The sequence below is a fragment of the Hyperolius riggenbachi genome, chromosome 11 (genome assembly GCF_040937935.1).
Source record: "Hyperolius riggenbachi isolate aHypRig1 chromosome 11, aHypRig1.pri, whole genome shotgun sequence".
Classification (NCBI taxonomy): Eukaryota; Metazoa; Chordata; class Amphibia; order Anura; family Hyperoliidae; genus Hyperolius; species Hyperolius riggenbachi.
Genome location: NC_090656.1, coordinates 36,718,486 through 36,732,584, shown reverse-complemented (window position 1 = coordinate 36,732,584; position 14,099 = coordinate 36,718,486). Strand labels below are relative to the sequence as shown.

Sequence of the window (14,099 nt, the reverse complement as noted above, 5' to 3'; positions counted from 1 at the left end):
GTCCTTTTATAATGTGCTCATTTGAGGAGTCTCTAGTGACTCATAAACCCGAGCTGTGAGTATCGGGGAAAAGAAGGAACTGAAAGGACCACCACAGATTAACTGGCGACTTTCGCGTACCCCAAAAAAGGGCGTTGGGAAAAAAGGGCGCGGGGTGTAAACGATAAGCACTAATAGCGTTTATAAAAATATTGTGCTGTATTTCGTTTACAAATAATGTTTTACAAATTTATAAATCATTAAATAATGTGTATTAAATCGGCAATTGTGAAAACTTTAATCTTCCCTGTTTCAAAAGTGAAACTTATCATTACGTTTGTTAAAAAAGCGATAATATATGTTTAATCGTTATAATTGTATATTATTGTGAATAACCTTCATTTATTGATTCTTCTTATAATAAAATCTGAAAATATTGTTTATAACAATGATATAAATATAACTACATTCGTAATAAGTGTTGTAAAACATTAGTAAATATTACAAAAATGTTACTGAAACTATACCTAAGCCTACTCTCCTCCCTGTACCTATCCCTAACCCCTAGACCCCCCCTGGTGGTGCCTAACCCTAAAACTCCCCTAGTAGTGCCTAAACCTAAGACCCCCCTGGTGGTGCCTAACCCTAAGACCCCCCTGGTGGTGCCTAACCCTAAGACCCCCCTGGTGGTGCCTAAACCGAAGACCCCCTGGTGGTGCCTAAACCTAAGACCCCCCTGGTGGTGCCTAAACCTAAGACCCCCTGGTGGTGCCTAAACCTAAGACCCCCCTGGTGGTGCCTAAACCTAAGACCCCCTGGTGGTGCCTAAACCTAAGACCCCCCTGGTGGTGCCTAAACCTAAGACCCCCCTGGTGGTGCCTAAACCTAAGACCCCCTGGTGGTGCCTAAACCTAAGACCCCCCCTGGTGGTGCCTAAACCTAAGACCCCCCTGGTGGTGCCTAACCCTAAGACCCCCCTGGTGGTGCCTAACCCTAACCGCCCCCCTTAGTGATCGCGTTATTATGTGGATAATAATGTTTTACAAATAGTGACTGTAAAAAATATATTGCAATTTACGTTACTTACTGATCGCTTTACTTTGTGAATAATAATGTTTTACAAACAAAGGGAGAACATTTTAAATAATATTTTGGTGCTTATCCGTTAGCCGGGCGCATCCAGCAGATGGTGCTAATTACTATTCCCCCTCCAGGCCGCCATGGATAGTAGGGAAAGATGTAACTCTGGTGGAGTTTTGTCGCCACCTAGAGGATGCGCCCCGCTAACGGATAAGTACCAATGTTTTAAATAGGATAAATGTGTTTAATATTTTTATAAACATTATTCATCACGGGTGGATTTTCTAAACGTAAATTATCACAAGCACAGTTATAAAACGTTAAAAATCTCCGGGCGCCGTTTGTAAATCGTTATTAATCTCCGGCGCCCTTTTTTCCTATTCGGCGCCCATTAAACAATATTTATTCTGGGAGTGAATGGCGGCGCCCTTTTTGTCCACTAGCTGCCTGCGCCCTTTTTTCCTGTTACCGCCGACTTTCTGCAACCCCTGTATTCATGGCACAGCAGCACAAAAACATCCTCAATATATTTTCCTCATTAAAATGCTCAGAAAATGAACTTTTTCATATCAGTCAGCAGGGCTTCTAACTGGAATAACCCAGTTTACTTTGTGCCTCCCACCACACAAAACTTCTCACTACCATGGCTGGTCAGCACAAGCTGGGTGCTGGCCTGTCCATCACTAAAGTGAAGTAATGGCTGTGTTAAGTTTTCAATTCATGGGTACACATACTTGCAAGTACATTTCTCCCAGATTAGAATGTGACATAAATTGCTTTTCTCCTATGTGGCTGTCACTTACAGGTGAGGTGAGGGGGGTGGCGGCACTCGGGGAAGCACAGGCGTGCCCTCACTACTCTGTGCCCAGAGGTTGGTGCCTCTTTAACGTCTGCTGTGGCCCTGTTTACAAATTAATAGAGATTTTACCTACCTGGCAGTGTATGTGTTGCGCAGAGAACTTACCTTTGAGAATGTAGATGTGGCTTGTGGGTGGAGTTGGAAAATCAGGTGCAGAAAAGTTACCTTTGAGATTGTAGATATGGCAAGTGGGTGGAGTTGGAAAAATCAGATGCAGAGAGCTTACCTGTGAGATGTAGATGTGGAAAAGGGGTGGAGCTGAGAACTCAGGTGCAGAGAACTCACTTGTAAGAGGGAGATGTGGCAAGTGGGTGTATCTGAGAACTCAGGTGCAGGGAACCTACCTGTGAAGTGCAGATGTGGCAAGGGGGTGTATCTGAGAACTCATGTGCAGAGAACTTACCTGTGAAGTGTAGATGTGGCAAGGGGGTGGAGCTGAGAACCCATGTGCAGAGAACGTATCTGTGAAGTGTAGATGTGGCAAGGGGGTGTATCTGAGAACTCATGTGCAGAGAACTTACCTGTGAAGTGTAGATGTGGCAAGGGGGTGGAGCTGAGAACCCATGTGCAGAGAACTTACCTGTGAAGTGTAGATGTGGCAAGGGGGTGGAGCTGAGAACTCATGTGCAGAGAACGTATCTGTGAAGTGTAGATGTGGCAAGGGGGTGGATCTGAGAACTCATGTGCAGAGAACGTATCTGTGAAGTGTAGATGTGGCAAGGGGGTGGAGCTGAGATCCCATGTGCAGAGAACTTACCTGTGAAGTGTAGATGGGGCAGGTGGGTGGATCTGAGAACTCATGTGCAGATAACTTATCTGTGAAGTGTAGATGTGGCAAGGGGGTGGATCTGAGAACTCATGTGCAGAGAACGTATCTGTGAAGTGTAGATGTGGCAGGTGGGTGGATCTGAGAACTCATGTGCAGAGAACGTATCTGTGAAGTGTAGATGTGGCAGGTGGGTGGATCTGAGAACTCATGTGCAGAGAACGTATCTGTGAAGTGTAGATGTGGCAGGTGGGTGTATCTGAGAACTCAGGTGCAGAGAACTTATCTGTGAAGTGTAGCTGTGGCAAGGGGGTGGAGCTGAGAACTCAGGTGCACAGAACTTATCTGTGAAGTGTAGATGTGGCAAGGGGGTGGAGCTGAGAACCCATGTGCAGAGAACTTATCTGTGAAGTGTAGATGTGGCAAGGGGGTGGAGCTGAGAACCCATGTGCAGAGACCTTACCTGTGAAGTGTAGATGGGGCAGGTGGGTGGATCTGAAAACTCATGTGCAGAGAACTTATCTGTGAAGTGTAGATGTGGCAAGGGGGTGGATCTGAGAACTCATGTGCAGTATCTGTGAAGTGTAGATGTGGCAAGGGGGTAGAGCTGAGAACTCATGTGCAGAGAACTTACCTGTGAAGTGTAGATGTGGCAAGGGGGTGGAGCTGAGAACTCAGGTGCAGAGAACTTACCTGTGAAGTGTAGATGTGGCAGGTGGGTGGATCTGAGAACTCATGTGCAGAGAACATATTTGTGAAGTGTAGATGTGGCAAGGGGGTGGATCTGAGAACTCATGTGCAGAGAAAGTATCTGTGAAGTGTAGATGTGGCAAGGGGGTGGAGCTGAGAACTCATGTGCAGAGAACTTATCTTTGAAGTGTAGATGTGGCAAGTGGGTGTATCTGAGAACTCAGGTGCAGAGAACTTACCTGTGAAGTGTAAATGTGGCAGGTGGGTGGATCTGAGAACTCATGTGCAGCGAACTTATCTGTGAAGTGTAGATGTGGCAAGGGGGTGTATCTGAGAACTCATGTGCAGAGAACGTATCTGTGAAGTGTAGATGTGGCAGGTGGGTGTATCTGAGAACTCATGTGCAGAGAACGTATCTGTGAAGTGTAGCTGTGGCAAGGGGTTGAAGCTGAGAACTCATATGCAGAGAACTTACCTGTGAAGTGTAGCTGTGGCAAGGGGTTGGAGCTGAGAACTCATATGCAGAGAACTTACCTGTGAAGTGTAGCTGTGGCAGGTGGGTGGAGCTGAGAACTCATATGCAGAGAACTTATCTGTGAAGTGTAGATGTAGCAAGGGGGTGGAGTTGGTAACTCCAGACCAGAAAGCTCATATTTGAAATATACAGTAGATGTGAAAAAGGGTTGAGTAGGGAGCTCATATGTAGACAGCTCACCAATGCAGCATAACTGTTAAGTTAGTAGAGTTATGAATTCCAGTGCTAAGAAGTACTAGACAGAGTATGGCTTTAAAAAATGATTTCAGTAAATAAGTGCTGCTTGGTGTGATTTGCCTTCTTAAAACAGGAGGTACTTGCGATAATTCAGCTTTAAGTGAACATCTGTAGTCACCTACACGCCACTGAATATGCAAATTATCTCTTTATGCAACTGCTGTTGTATACATTAGCTCGACTATAGCTTTAAGTTTTTTAGAGCCTTATCAACCCCACATGTAGACAGCTTGTTTTGGACTTGGGGTGACCCAAACCACTTGGAAAGTATAGGGGACTAAAAGAGACCGAAAAGCCCAAACCTATCAACATCTGATCAGTGGGACGTGCAGGTGAAAGTATCACACCAAGCATTGCTTTTTAGTAGGAGGGCTTTTTGGTCTCTTTTAGTCCTCTATACTTTCCTAGTGGTTTGGGTGACCCCGAGCTGCTTAGTTATTTTGTGGTAAATGAGTGTAGAGAGTTCCTTAGCTAGAGTTCCTCAGTTAGTTTGGGCTGTGGTAATGGTTGGAGATGAGATCTTTAGTGCAGAGCCTATTAGGGTTATTAGGACTTGGCGGGTAATTTATGCCAGTATGTCATATAAGAAGCTGAAATGGGCAAATGGACCCTTCAGTAGATTTGATTGAATCATGTAGTCCATCAGGTTCTAAATCTAACAAAAACTCTAATATCAAATCTAATATAATATCGAATATCATGTGTTCTTTCTGATTTTCCTGCATGTTAGCATGGAAAGCTGTGTTTTTTCTCTTGACATCTGCTGTAAAGCTGACATCGTTGAGTGGGCTGATTCAATATGCTTTACGGCACTTTGCGCAGAAGATGGCCCTTGACCCACCCTTTAAAACGATAGTGTATTTCTATGGAGTTTCCTCTGCATCTGAAACACAGCTACATACTTTTGTATGTCATTTCTTCTACACAATGTCCATCTACAAAAGGAACTTCAAGATACAAAGACTTCTCTCTATTTGTAAGTGGCACCCACACAATTACCATCTGCAGTGTCAACAGTTCAAGTACGTTTCCATCAAAAATAATGTTTCACTCTGTTGTGCTTAGTATAACATTCTCAGAGTCTCAGCGAGGGTGTGAAAGCCTAAGTAGTGGAGAGATTGTGGAGACATTTCTAAAGGAATTATAAGAAAAAGAAAAAGACAATATCCTCCAAGTCTCATCTACGTACCTTGCAAGAGTGAAGGCTTTATTGTTTTATCACTGACTAAGGCCCAGTCACACCGAGCGGATTTGGATGCGATCCGCCGGCCGCATCCGCCTGTAAATCCGCTTGCCTAATGTATTTCAATGTGCTGATGCATACCAGAGCGGGTCGGTTTTAGCTGAAACTCAAACTCCCGGGCTGCAGCATTTTTTGGATTTCGGAGGATTTTTTCGAAGGATTTCGGAACCAACCCAATTGTTTTCACGTTGTTCACTTTTAGTAGTATCTGTATTCGATCTATTTTAGCAATATAAATTAAAAGTTACGTTTTATTCCTAATTTTCCTCTGAAAAGGTATAAATTGTTGGTACCTTGTCAGGAATATAGTAAACATCACTGATATGCAGATTACAGCCATAAAAGTTTTTCTGGCAGAATACAACTTCTGCGAGCAGAGGGAGATAAAATACACGAACTACTGATCATTTTCTAACTCTAGGACGCTTAATAGGCTGCCACTGGTTAGAGATAGTAAAACATTCAACCTACTTTATAAATGTTTAAATATAAAAGAAAACCATGGGTACTGTCATTTTTTGGAGTAGGAGGATAAATATAATTGTTTATCTTATTAGTTTATTTTCACCTCAGGTTCACTTTTAAAATGAGTGGCTAATACACAAAGGCCTTGATTCATAAAAGGCTGTGGGATGAAAAAAATCTGGACATTAAAATACCGCATCAGTATTTTAGACTTTTGTGTGCTAATTCATAAAAATGTTCACAGGTACGCTAAAAGTTCGGTAATTTACCGGCTTCAATACCCAAAAACTTGTTCGGTAACAGCAGAACAGTGTGGAGCTGTCTCTGTTTTGTTATAAGAATGTACAGAGGCGCCAAAAGGATAAAATATGCTAAAAAGTTTAAAAAGTTCAGGTGGCGTTGGTGAACCAGCCACACCAAAACAGACACGATGCTGTCGATTGAGGTAGTAATAATTTATTCACATACTCCTAGATAAAACTGCAACGCATTTCATGGGCACAGCTTCATCAGGCAATAAACAACCGGAGTAGCACACAGCTCGGGGTCCAATAACAGCTTAGCACCTCTGTTTTGTTACAAGCTGTTCTGTGCACTGAAGGCATTACAATAGTAAGAGGCATCCTGACATCCCTTTAGAATGTACATGTTTGTTATACTGCCTCTGTTCGCTCTGAATCTGTCTATTAGTCTTTCTTAACATTTTATTTAATTGCCACAGCTTACATAAACTCCAAGAGACTTTAAACATGCCATGCTTAGGTGATTTCCCCACTAGTTCCTCTGCATCTTCAAACAGGAACCTAAATGGTTAAATGGCCAAAGGGCTACAGGGGAAACCTCTTTTGTTCCATGTTTTCTCTGCTCGCTGCCTGGGCAGTAGAAAAGCTTGTTCCAACCAAGAATCCTTTGTAACCTATCAACATCTGCTCAGCGGGATTTGCAGGAGACGGGCTGTTTCTATTGGCTCTGCTCCTGTCAGTCATAGCTTTCTCTGCTTTAGCTTCTGTGAGTCACAGCTGACTCTGCAAAGTCTCCGCACTGATTACGCCACACCAGAGGTGCCAATAATGTTTCAGGTTTTTACCGCATGTTGTAGTCTTTATGAATTGAAATTTACTGACATGTGTTGAGGTAAGTCGATAATCTACCTCACTGCTCGGGAATTTCAGCTTTTCATGCGGTAACAGTCTCTATGAATTGACATTTTCTTAAGTGCTCGGTAAAGTCAGCTGTTTTCTGCATTACTGAATGCAGTAATGCTTTATAAATCGTGGCCATAGTGTATAATACTTATTATGCTTTCAACACAACTTACGTTATGCACACAAGGTATACACTGTACAAGTAATGTTCATTAACTTGATAATTCAGTCAGTGTTGACTAGCTCAGCCAGTAAAGTACATTGTAAGCATGCTTAAAATAGAGGTGCGAGAAAACAGGTGTAGGAGGAAGCCAATATAAGTCTAAACAATAAATAGTGTTGTGAATTGGGCACCAAATGGATAAAAAATATTTACAATGGTATTGGCAATGACAAAATAAAACATTGGTAAATTGTATTGGTAAATGTTAGCTAAACCTAACCCTAGTCTCACACAGAACCCTCCCCTCTTGCTGACACCTCACCCTAACCCCCCCCCCCCCCCTTCCTGATGTCTAACCCTAAAACCCTGTTTCCTGATGCCTAACTCTAAATCCCCCCTTTCTGATGTCTAACCACCCCCTAGGTCCATACCCTTGCCACGGATAACATAAATACAACAAAAGATTCCTTAAAAAAAACATACATTTAAAAAACCATAAACTTTAATATTTGAAAATGATACATTTTGAAATGATAATTTTCAAAATCTAATAAACTTTGGTTGGACTGACCTGGTGCCCTATATATCGGGCGCCCAAATTTCTGCTTTTGGTGCCCAATAGCCAATATTTACATCAGCACCTACGGCAACGCTCAAATTGTCCATTAGCCGGAGTTGCCAAAATGTCCTGCTTCCCATTATATTATTGATAATTGTTTTGGGATAGAAAATAGTGCACGAGAGGAAACTGCATGAAAACAGAAATAGATTCTTTGTGGTAAACAATCCTAGATCCCTAGAACTTCAAGACAAGGGTTCTAACCATTAAGTCACAGGCATGCATGAAATAGAGGCGTTGGGAGAAAAGGGCATAGGGTAAAGCCGAAATCATTGTTTTTCGGCAACGATAAGGAAAAACAAGTAAACATAGGTTAAAATAGCAATTGTTTCTAACCACTTTACCCCCAGCGGTGCGGATTTCTCTGTCCCTTTTTCCACCCTGTTAACACCAGGGACGGAGAAATCTGCACCTCCTACGCTCCCGCCACTGCCCGCGCTCCCGCTCGCTCGTGCGCACGCTCCCACTCTTGAGCACGCCACCGCTCACTGGCCCGGAGATCAATGAACGGGAAAAACTTTTCACGTTCGTTGATCTCTGCCCCCCGCAATGATCAGCTGGTTCTACGAGAAGCAGCGATCATTGTGAGAAAAAAATCAGTTTCCCAGCCTCCTAACACTTCCTGCAAGCGTACTTCCTGTACGCTTGCAGGTCGCATAAACAAAAAGTAACTGTGGCCATCTTGTGGCCAAATAGTAAAACTACACCCTAAAGCATTTTTCATATACAAATACTATTAATAAATTACTTTTACACTAAAAATTAACTCATTACCTCCCACACTCCCCAATTCCTTTTTTTTGTAATTAAAAAAAAAATTACAATTAAAAAAATTGCATAAATAGTTACCTTAGGGACTGAACCTTTTAAATATTTATGTCAAGAGGGTATAACACTGTTACTTTATAAACTATGGGCTTGTAATTAGGGATGGACGCAAAACTGAAAAACATGCACCTTTATTTCCAAATAAAATATTGGCACCAAACATTGTGATAGGGATATAATTTAAATGGTTTTATAACCGGAAAAAATGGGCAAATAAATTTCATGAGCTTTAATTACATTAGCATGCATTATTTAAAAACTATAGTGGCCGAAAACTGAAAAATAATGATTTTTTCCCCCAAATTTTTTCCTATTTTCCCATTAAAACACAATTAGAATAAAATAATTATTGGCATAATGTCCCACTTAAAGAAAGCCTAATTGGTGGCGAAAAAAACAAGATATAGTTCATTTCATTGCGATACGTAATGATTAAGTTATAGAAGAATGAATGAAAGGAGCGCTGAAAGGTGAAAATTGCTCTGGTGCTCAAGGGGTAAAACCCCTCAGTGGTTAAGTGGCTAAAGTCATTTTTAATGGTTTTAAGTATTGCAAAGCCAAATATTTAGGTAATTTTTAACAATAAAGAAGAAAATATATTTATAGTCGAAATAAGCATAGTAGAACATTGGTAAATATTACCAATATTTTACTACGACTAAACCTAACCCTACTCTCACACAGAAGCCTCCTTCTACCAATGCCTAACCCTAAGACCCCCCCTCCCCCCCTGGTGGTACCTGTAACGATAGGTGTCAGCAACCAGAGAGAGAATCTGATTCTTGGCGATCTGCAGTATCCCCAAGAATACAGATATACCTGATTATTGAGGATCTGCAGAATCGCCAATAATCAGATATGTCTAACCTCTAGACACCTGGGTGTGTAAGTGTTTTGGTGCAACAGTAATCTTTGGACCACCGGGGTAGCAGGTGATCCAATAAGTAGAGAAGACTCTACTGCAGTCAGGAACACCTGGAGAGAGAGTCCCTGACCGATAAACAGCAGTGTCCCCTCTGCGGAGCAGGGGACCCCTGCGGGCAGGCTGGACACCCTGTGGGGGGTGACAGCCAGAAGGTTAGACAGGCCGGGTCGGCAACAGAGTATCAGATATGCAAGGTACCAATACAGAGATCAGAAGAGTAGTCAGGAAAGCATAAGGTCATAACAGATATCAATACAAGGCCTAGTCTGGGGTGTGAGGTCCGTGGTCTTGACACCCTGGAACTATGCTAGAGAATAACACAGATGGTATACAGTATTCCTAGTCTGAGGTGTGGGGTCCGTGGTCTCTACACCCTGGAACTATGCTAGAGAATAACACAGATGGTATACAGTATTCCTAGTCTGAGGTGTGAGGTCCGTGGTCTCTACACCCTGGAACTATGCTAGAGAATAACACAGATGGTATACAGTATTCCTAGTCTGAGGTGTGAGGTCCGTGGTCTCTACATCCTGGAACTATGCTAGAGAATAACACAGATGGTATACAGTATTCCTAGTCTGAGGTGTGAGGTCCATGGTCTCTACACCCTGGAACTATGCTAGAGAATAACACAGATGGTATACAGTAACTAGCTAAGTGTGGATTCCCAGGTCCACCTGGTTCCACCACACTGAAGGATCCGACTAAGGTCTGAGTGCTAACACATAGGCATTCGCAACGCCAGACAACCAGCAACTGAACAGCAGGAGATATATATAGTAAAGCACCCTGCAGCGCCGCCCAGCTCCCATCAACCAATCACTAGCTGAGCAGGAATCAGCTGACCGCCCTGATCAGGTGATCTTCCTCCTATCGGTATAAAGAGCCTGTCTTGCAGCGCGCACGCGCATAGCTCTCCATCTGTGTGCACTACCAGGTCCAGATAACCCAGACGCATGTTGCTGCGGGGAACCCGCCGCAGTGGACGCAGAATCCGCCGCCTTGCCGTCAGAACACGCGGCGGCCCCTTCACCATTCTTCCCATGCACACTGTTAGTTCCAGACAAACCAGACGCATGCCGGCGCGGACAAACCGCCGCACCAGATGCGGAATCAGCCGCCTTGCTGTCAGAACACGCGGCGGTTTTTTCGCTATTCATCACAGTACCTAACCTAATACTCCTCTGGTGGTACCTAACCTGATACTCCTCTGGTGGTGTCTAACCCTAAGATTCCCCCCTTCCCCCCGGTGGTACCTAACCCTAACACTCCCCTGGTGGTGCCTAACCCTAATAGTCCCCTGGTGGTGCCTGCCTAATCCTTAGACCCGTGGGTGGTGCCTAACGCCTAACCCTAAAATCCCCTTCTTGACGCCTAACCCCCAAACCCCCTTTCTCTGCTGCATATAAAGTAGATACAAAAGTGGTACATTTGTAAGATAATACATTTTAAAACTACAAGTGATACATTTGTAAGATAATACATTTTAAAATGATAATTTATGAAATTATAATTCTCAAAACTAATTTCAAAAATGTTAAAACGATAATTTACATTTTAAAATTATAATTTACAAAATTATAATACAAAATGAATTTCAAAATGTTAAAACAATAATCAACATAAATGATAATTGTCAAATTTGAAAACGATATTTTACAAACCACTAATTTTCAAAACCAAAAATTTCCCACTATTTACCGGACACCAAATCAGCTAGTTTTGCACCCAATAGCCGATATCTAACATTGGAGTAAATGGTGGCGCCTAATTTGTCCACTTCTGACATGTGCCAGATTTTGCTGCTCCCTATGACACCGAGCTATCCCCTGAGCAAAGCAAATGATCTCAATTTATTTTTTTAAATCAGTTATATTGTTCTGTTCCCTGTGGTGGAGCAGAGTAGTCTGTACACACAGATTGGCACCCAGTATAACAAGTTAGGACTCTTTACTGAAGAAAAACATGCAGAGATAAAACATACACCACCATCAGGTAATGCAGCTTACTTAAAACAGGGAGGAACACACAGAGTGAATATAGGAAATCACAATACCATAGAGATCTTCACATCATTCTATGGACAGTGACATCTTGTGGTTGCTTGACTATACTGCTTTTTAAAGTAATGTTGTTTTTTCCAACAGGGTGGACTATTTAAATTTAAGGCAGATCTTTATTTAGGCTTCCCATGAAGTCCAGAGATAAGGTTTCTGAAAATTGCTTTACGATTTTATTAAGTGTGACCTTGCACTATGGCTTAAACCTTGGGACAAAAAAGCTTCACCAGGAGAATGACACATTGCATTTTACTATTCTATTGTTCCCTCAACAGTGTAAATTTCCAAACTTGCTATGATGCCAACTAGTTTATCTCTTGCTCCATCTTGTTTTGTAGATATTTTTGGCTCTCAAGAATATTTGTCAAGCCAAACTCAGAAGATATTGGAGAGCATCACACCAGACGTCAGAGAGGACTATGGAGATGACTATCTGGTCGCGCTGAAGGACCTACACCATGAGATGTTTACAACATCATCTTCCGATCTCTCCCCTGTTTTGGAGGACGTCTTCCATGCTCTCCTGGCTCGACACCCCCATCCTTCCTACAGCCCGGGCAGGTTTGCCTACTTCATTCCTTGTTTGTTCCGCTACTTCCCTTCTTGGGTTTATGATACATTTTCAAAGAAAACTTTTAACTACCACCGGACTATTCTCCCAAAGTCTCTCAGGATATCCAACAATAATAATAAAACAGACTAGAACTTAGTAGTGACAGGTGGTGGAAATGTTTCACACTGGTCTGAAAGGAGCTAAGAGGAATCTTGAATGCAGAACATCATTTTTAGATGAATTGGCACACTGAGAAGGACTGTACTGTATGTAAACTACAATCACCAGCATATTATTGAAATTGATGAAATGTGATTGGCCATTATGGTCTGGCCTGCATATCGATATTTGTTAATGACCATTACTGTGGAATCCTGTGGTAGTGTGGTGGCAGTGGCGTACCTCCCCCCCCCCCCCCAAAAAAAAAAAATGAGCTTCTCTGAGGGAAATTACCATGTACTCCGTAAAGCCCTGCAGGAGATGTCACTGATATATAGATACATCATAATAATATGGTAGTGTTAACTATGATTATGGTGGGATTAGATTGTGAGCTCATCTGATGACAGACGGTGACATTATTATGCACTCTGTAAAGTGCTGCAGATGTTGTATAATAAAATGGTAAGACATTACACTATGACTATGGTAGGATTAGATGTGAGCTCATCTGATGACGGTCGGTGACATTACTATGCACTCTGTAAAGTGCTGCAGATAATGTATAATAAAATGGTAAGACATTAGACTATGACTATGGTGGGATTAGATTGTGAGCTCATCTGATGACAGCCGGTGACATTACCATGCACTCTGTAAAGTGCTGCAGATGATGTATAATAAAATGGTAAGACATTACACTATGACTATGGTGGGATTAGATTGTGAGCTCATCTGATGACAGTCGGTGACATTACTATGCACTCTGTAAAGTGCTGCAGATGATGTATAATAAAATGGTAAGACATTAGACTATGACTATGGTGGGATTAGATTGTGAGCTCATCTGATGACAGCCGGTGACATTACTATGCACTCTGTAAAGTGCTGCAGATGATGTATAATAAAATGGTAAGACATTACACTATGACTATGGTGGGATTAGATTGTGAGCTCATCTGATGACAGTCGGTGACATGACTATGCACTCTGTAAAGTGCTGCAGATGATGGATAATAAAATGGTAAGACATTAGACTATGACTATGGTGGGATTAGATTGTGAGCTCATCTGATGACAGCCGGTGACATGACTATGCACTCTGTAAAGTGCTGCAGATGATGGATAATACCACAGGTCTGCACATTTTTTTACAAGAGTTGGTTTGGTCATTCCACATAATCTTTGTTTTTTGGTGCGCTGAATCTGAAAATGTCCTCCATTTTGTCATAGGAGATCACATTACCTGACAATTTTTGTAACTACCGTATATTCCGGCGTATAAGACGACTTTTTGTACCCTGAAAATCTTCTGCAAAGTGGGGGGTCGTCTTATACGCCGGGTGTCAGGTGCGGGGTGTTAGTATTGTGGCAGGCAGAGCTTACCGGGTGCAGCAGCCTTGGCAGAAAGGTCCGCTCGTGTCCTCGGTCCTTCTGTGTCCTCCACTGTCCCCCGCATCATTTATGTCCACGTCCGCTGTGTTTGAAAATGCAAAGCTGCAATATAATAGCATCTTGCAAGCAGCTGCTCGCATGGATAATACGGCAGCTTCCTGATTCCGGGTCACCTGACTGGTGACATGCGCTCCACAATTCAGTGTCTTTCTCTTCCTATGCACGTCACCAGTCAGGTGACCCGGAATCAGGAAGCTGCCGTATTATCCATGCGAGCAGCTGCTCGCAAGATGCTATTATATTGCAGCTTTGAATTTTCAAACACAGCGGACGTGGACATAAATGATGCGGGGGACAGTGGAGGACATAGAAGGACCGAGGACACGAGCGGACCTTTC

At 42.6% G+C, this 14,099-nt stretch overlaps 1 protein-coding gene across 1 annotated transcript in view; it reads left to right on the top strand.

The window, feature by feature from the left end:
- The window catches only part of HSD17B2 (hydroxysteroid 17-beta dehydrogenase 2), an 88,327-nt gene extending 76,024 nt beyond the window's left edge, over positions 1-12,303 (top strand). Inside the window, exon 5 of the mRNA XM_068259454.1 lies at positions 11,933-12,303. Within this exon, the coding sequence (XP_068115555.1) occupies positions 11,933-12,297 (365 nt within the window). The 3' untranslated portion in view covers positions 12,298-12,303. The remainder of the gene's footprint in view (positions 1-11,932) is intronic.
- The last annotated feature ends 1,796 nt before the right edge of the window (positions 12,304-14,099 follow it).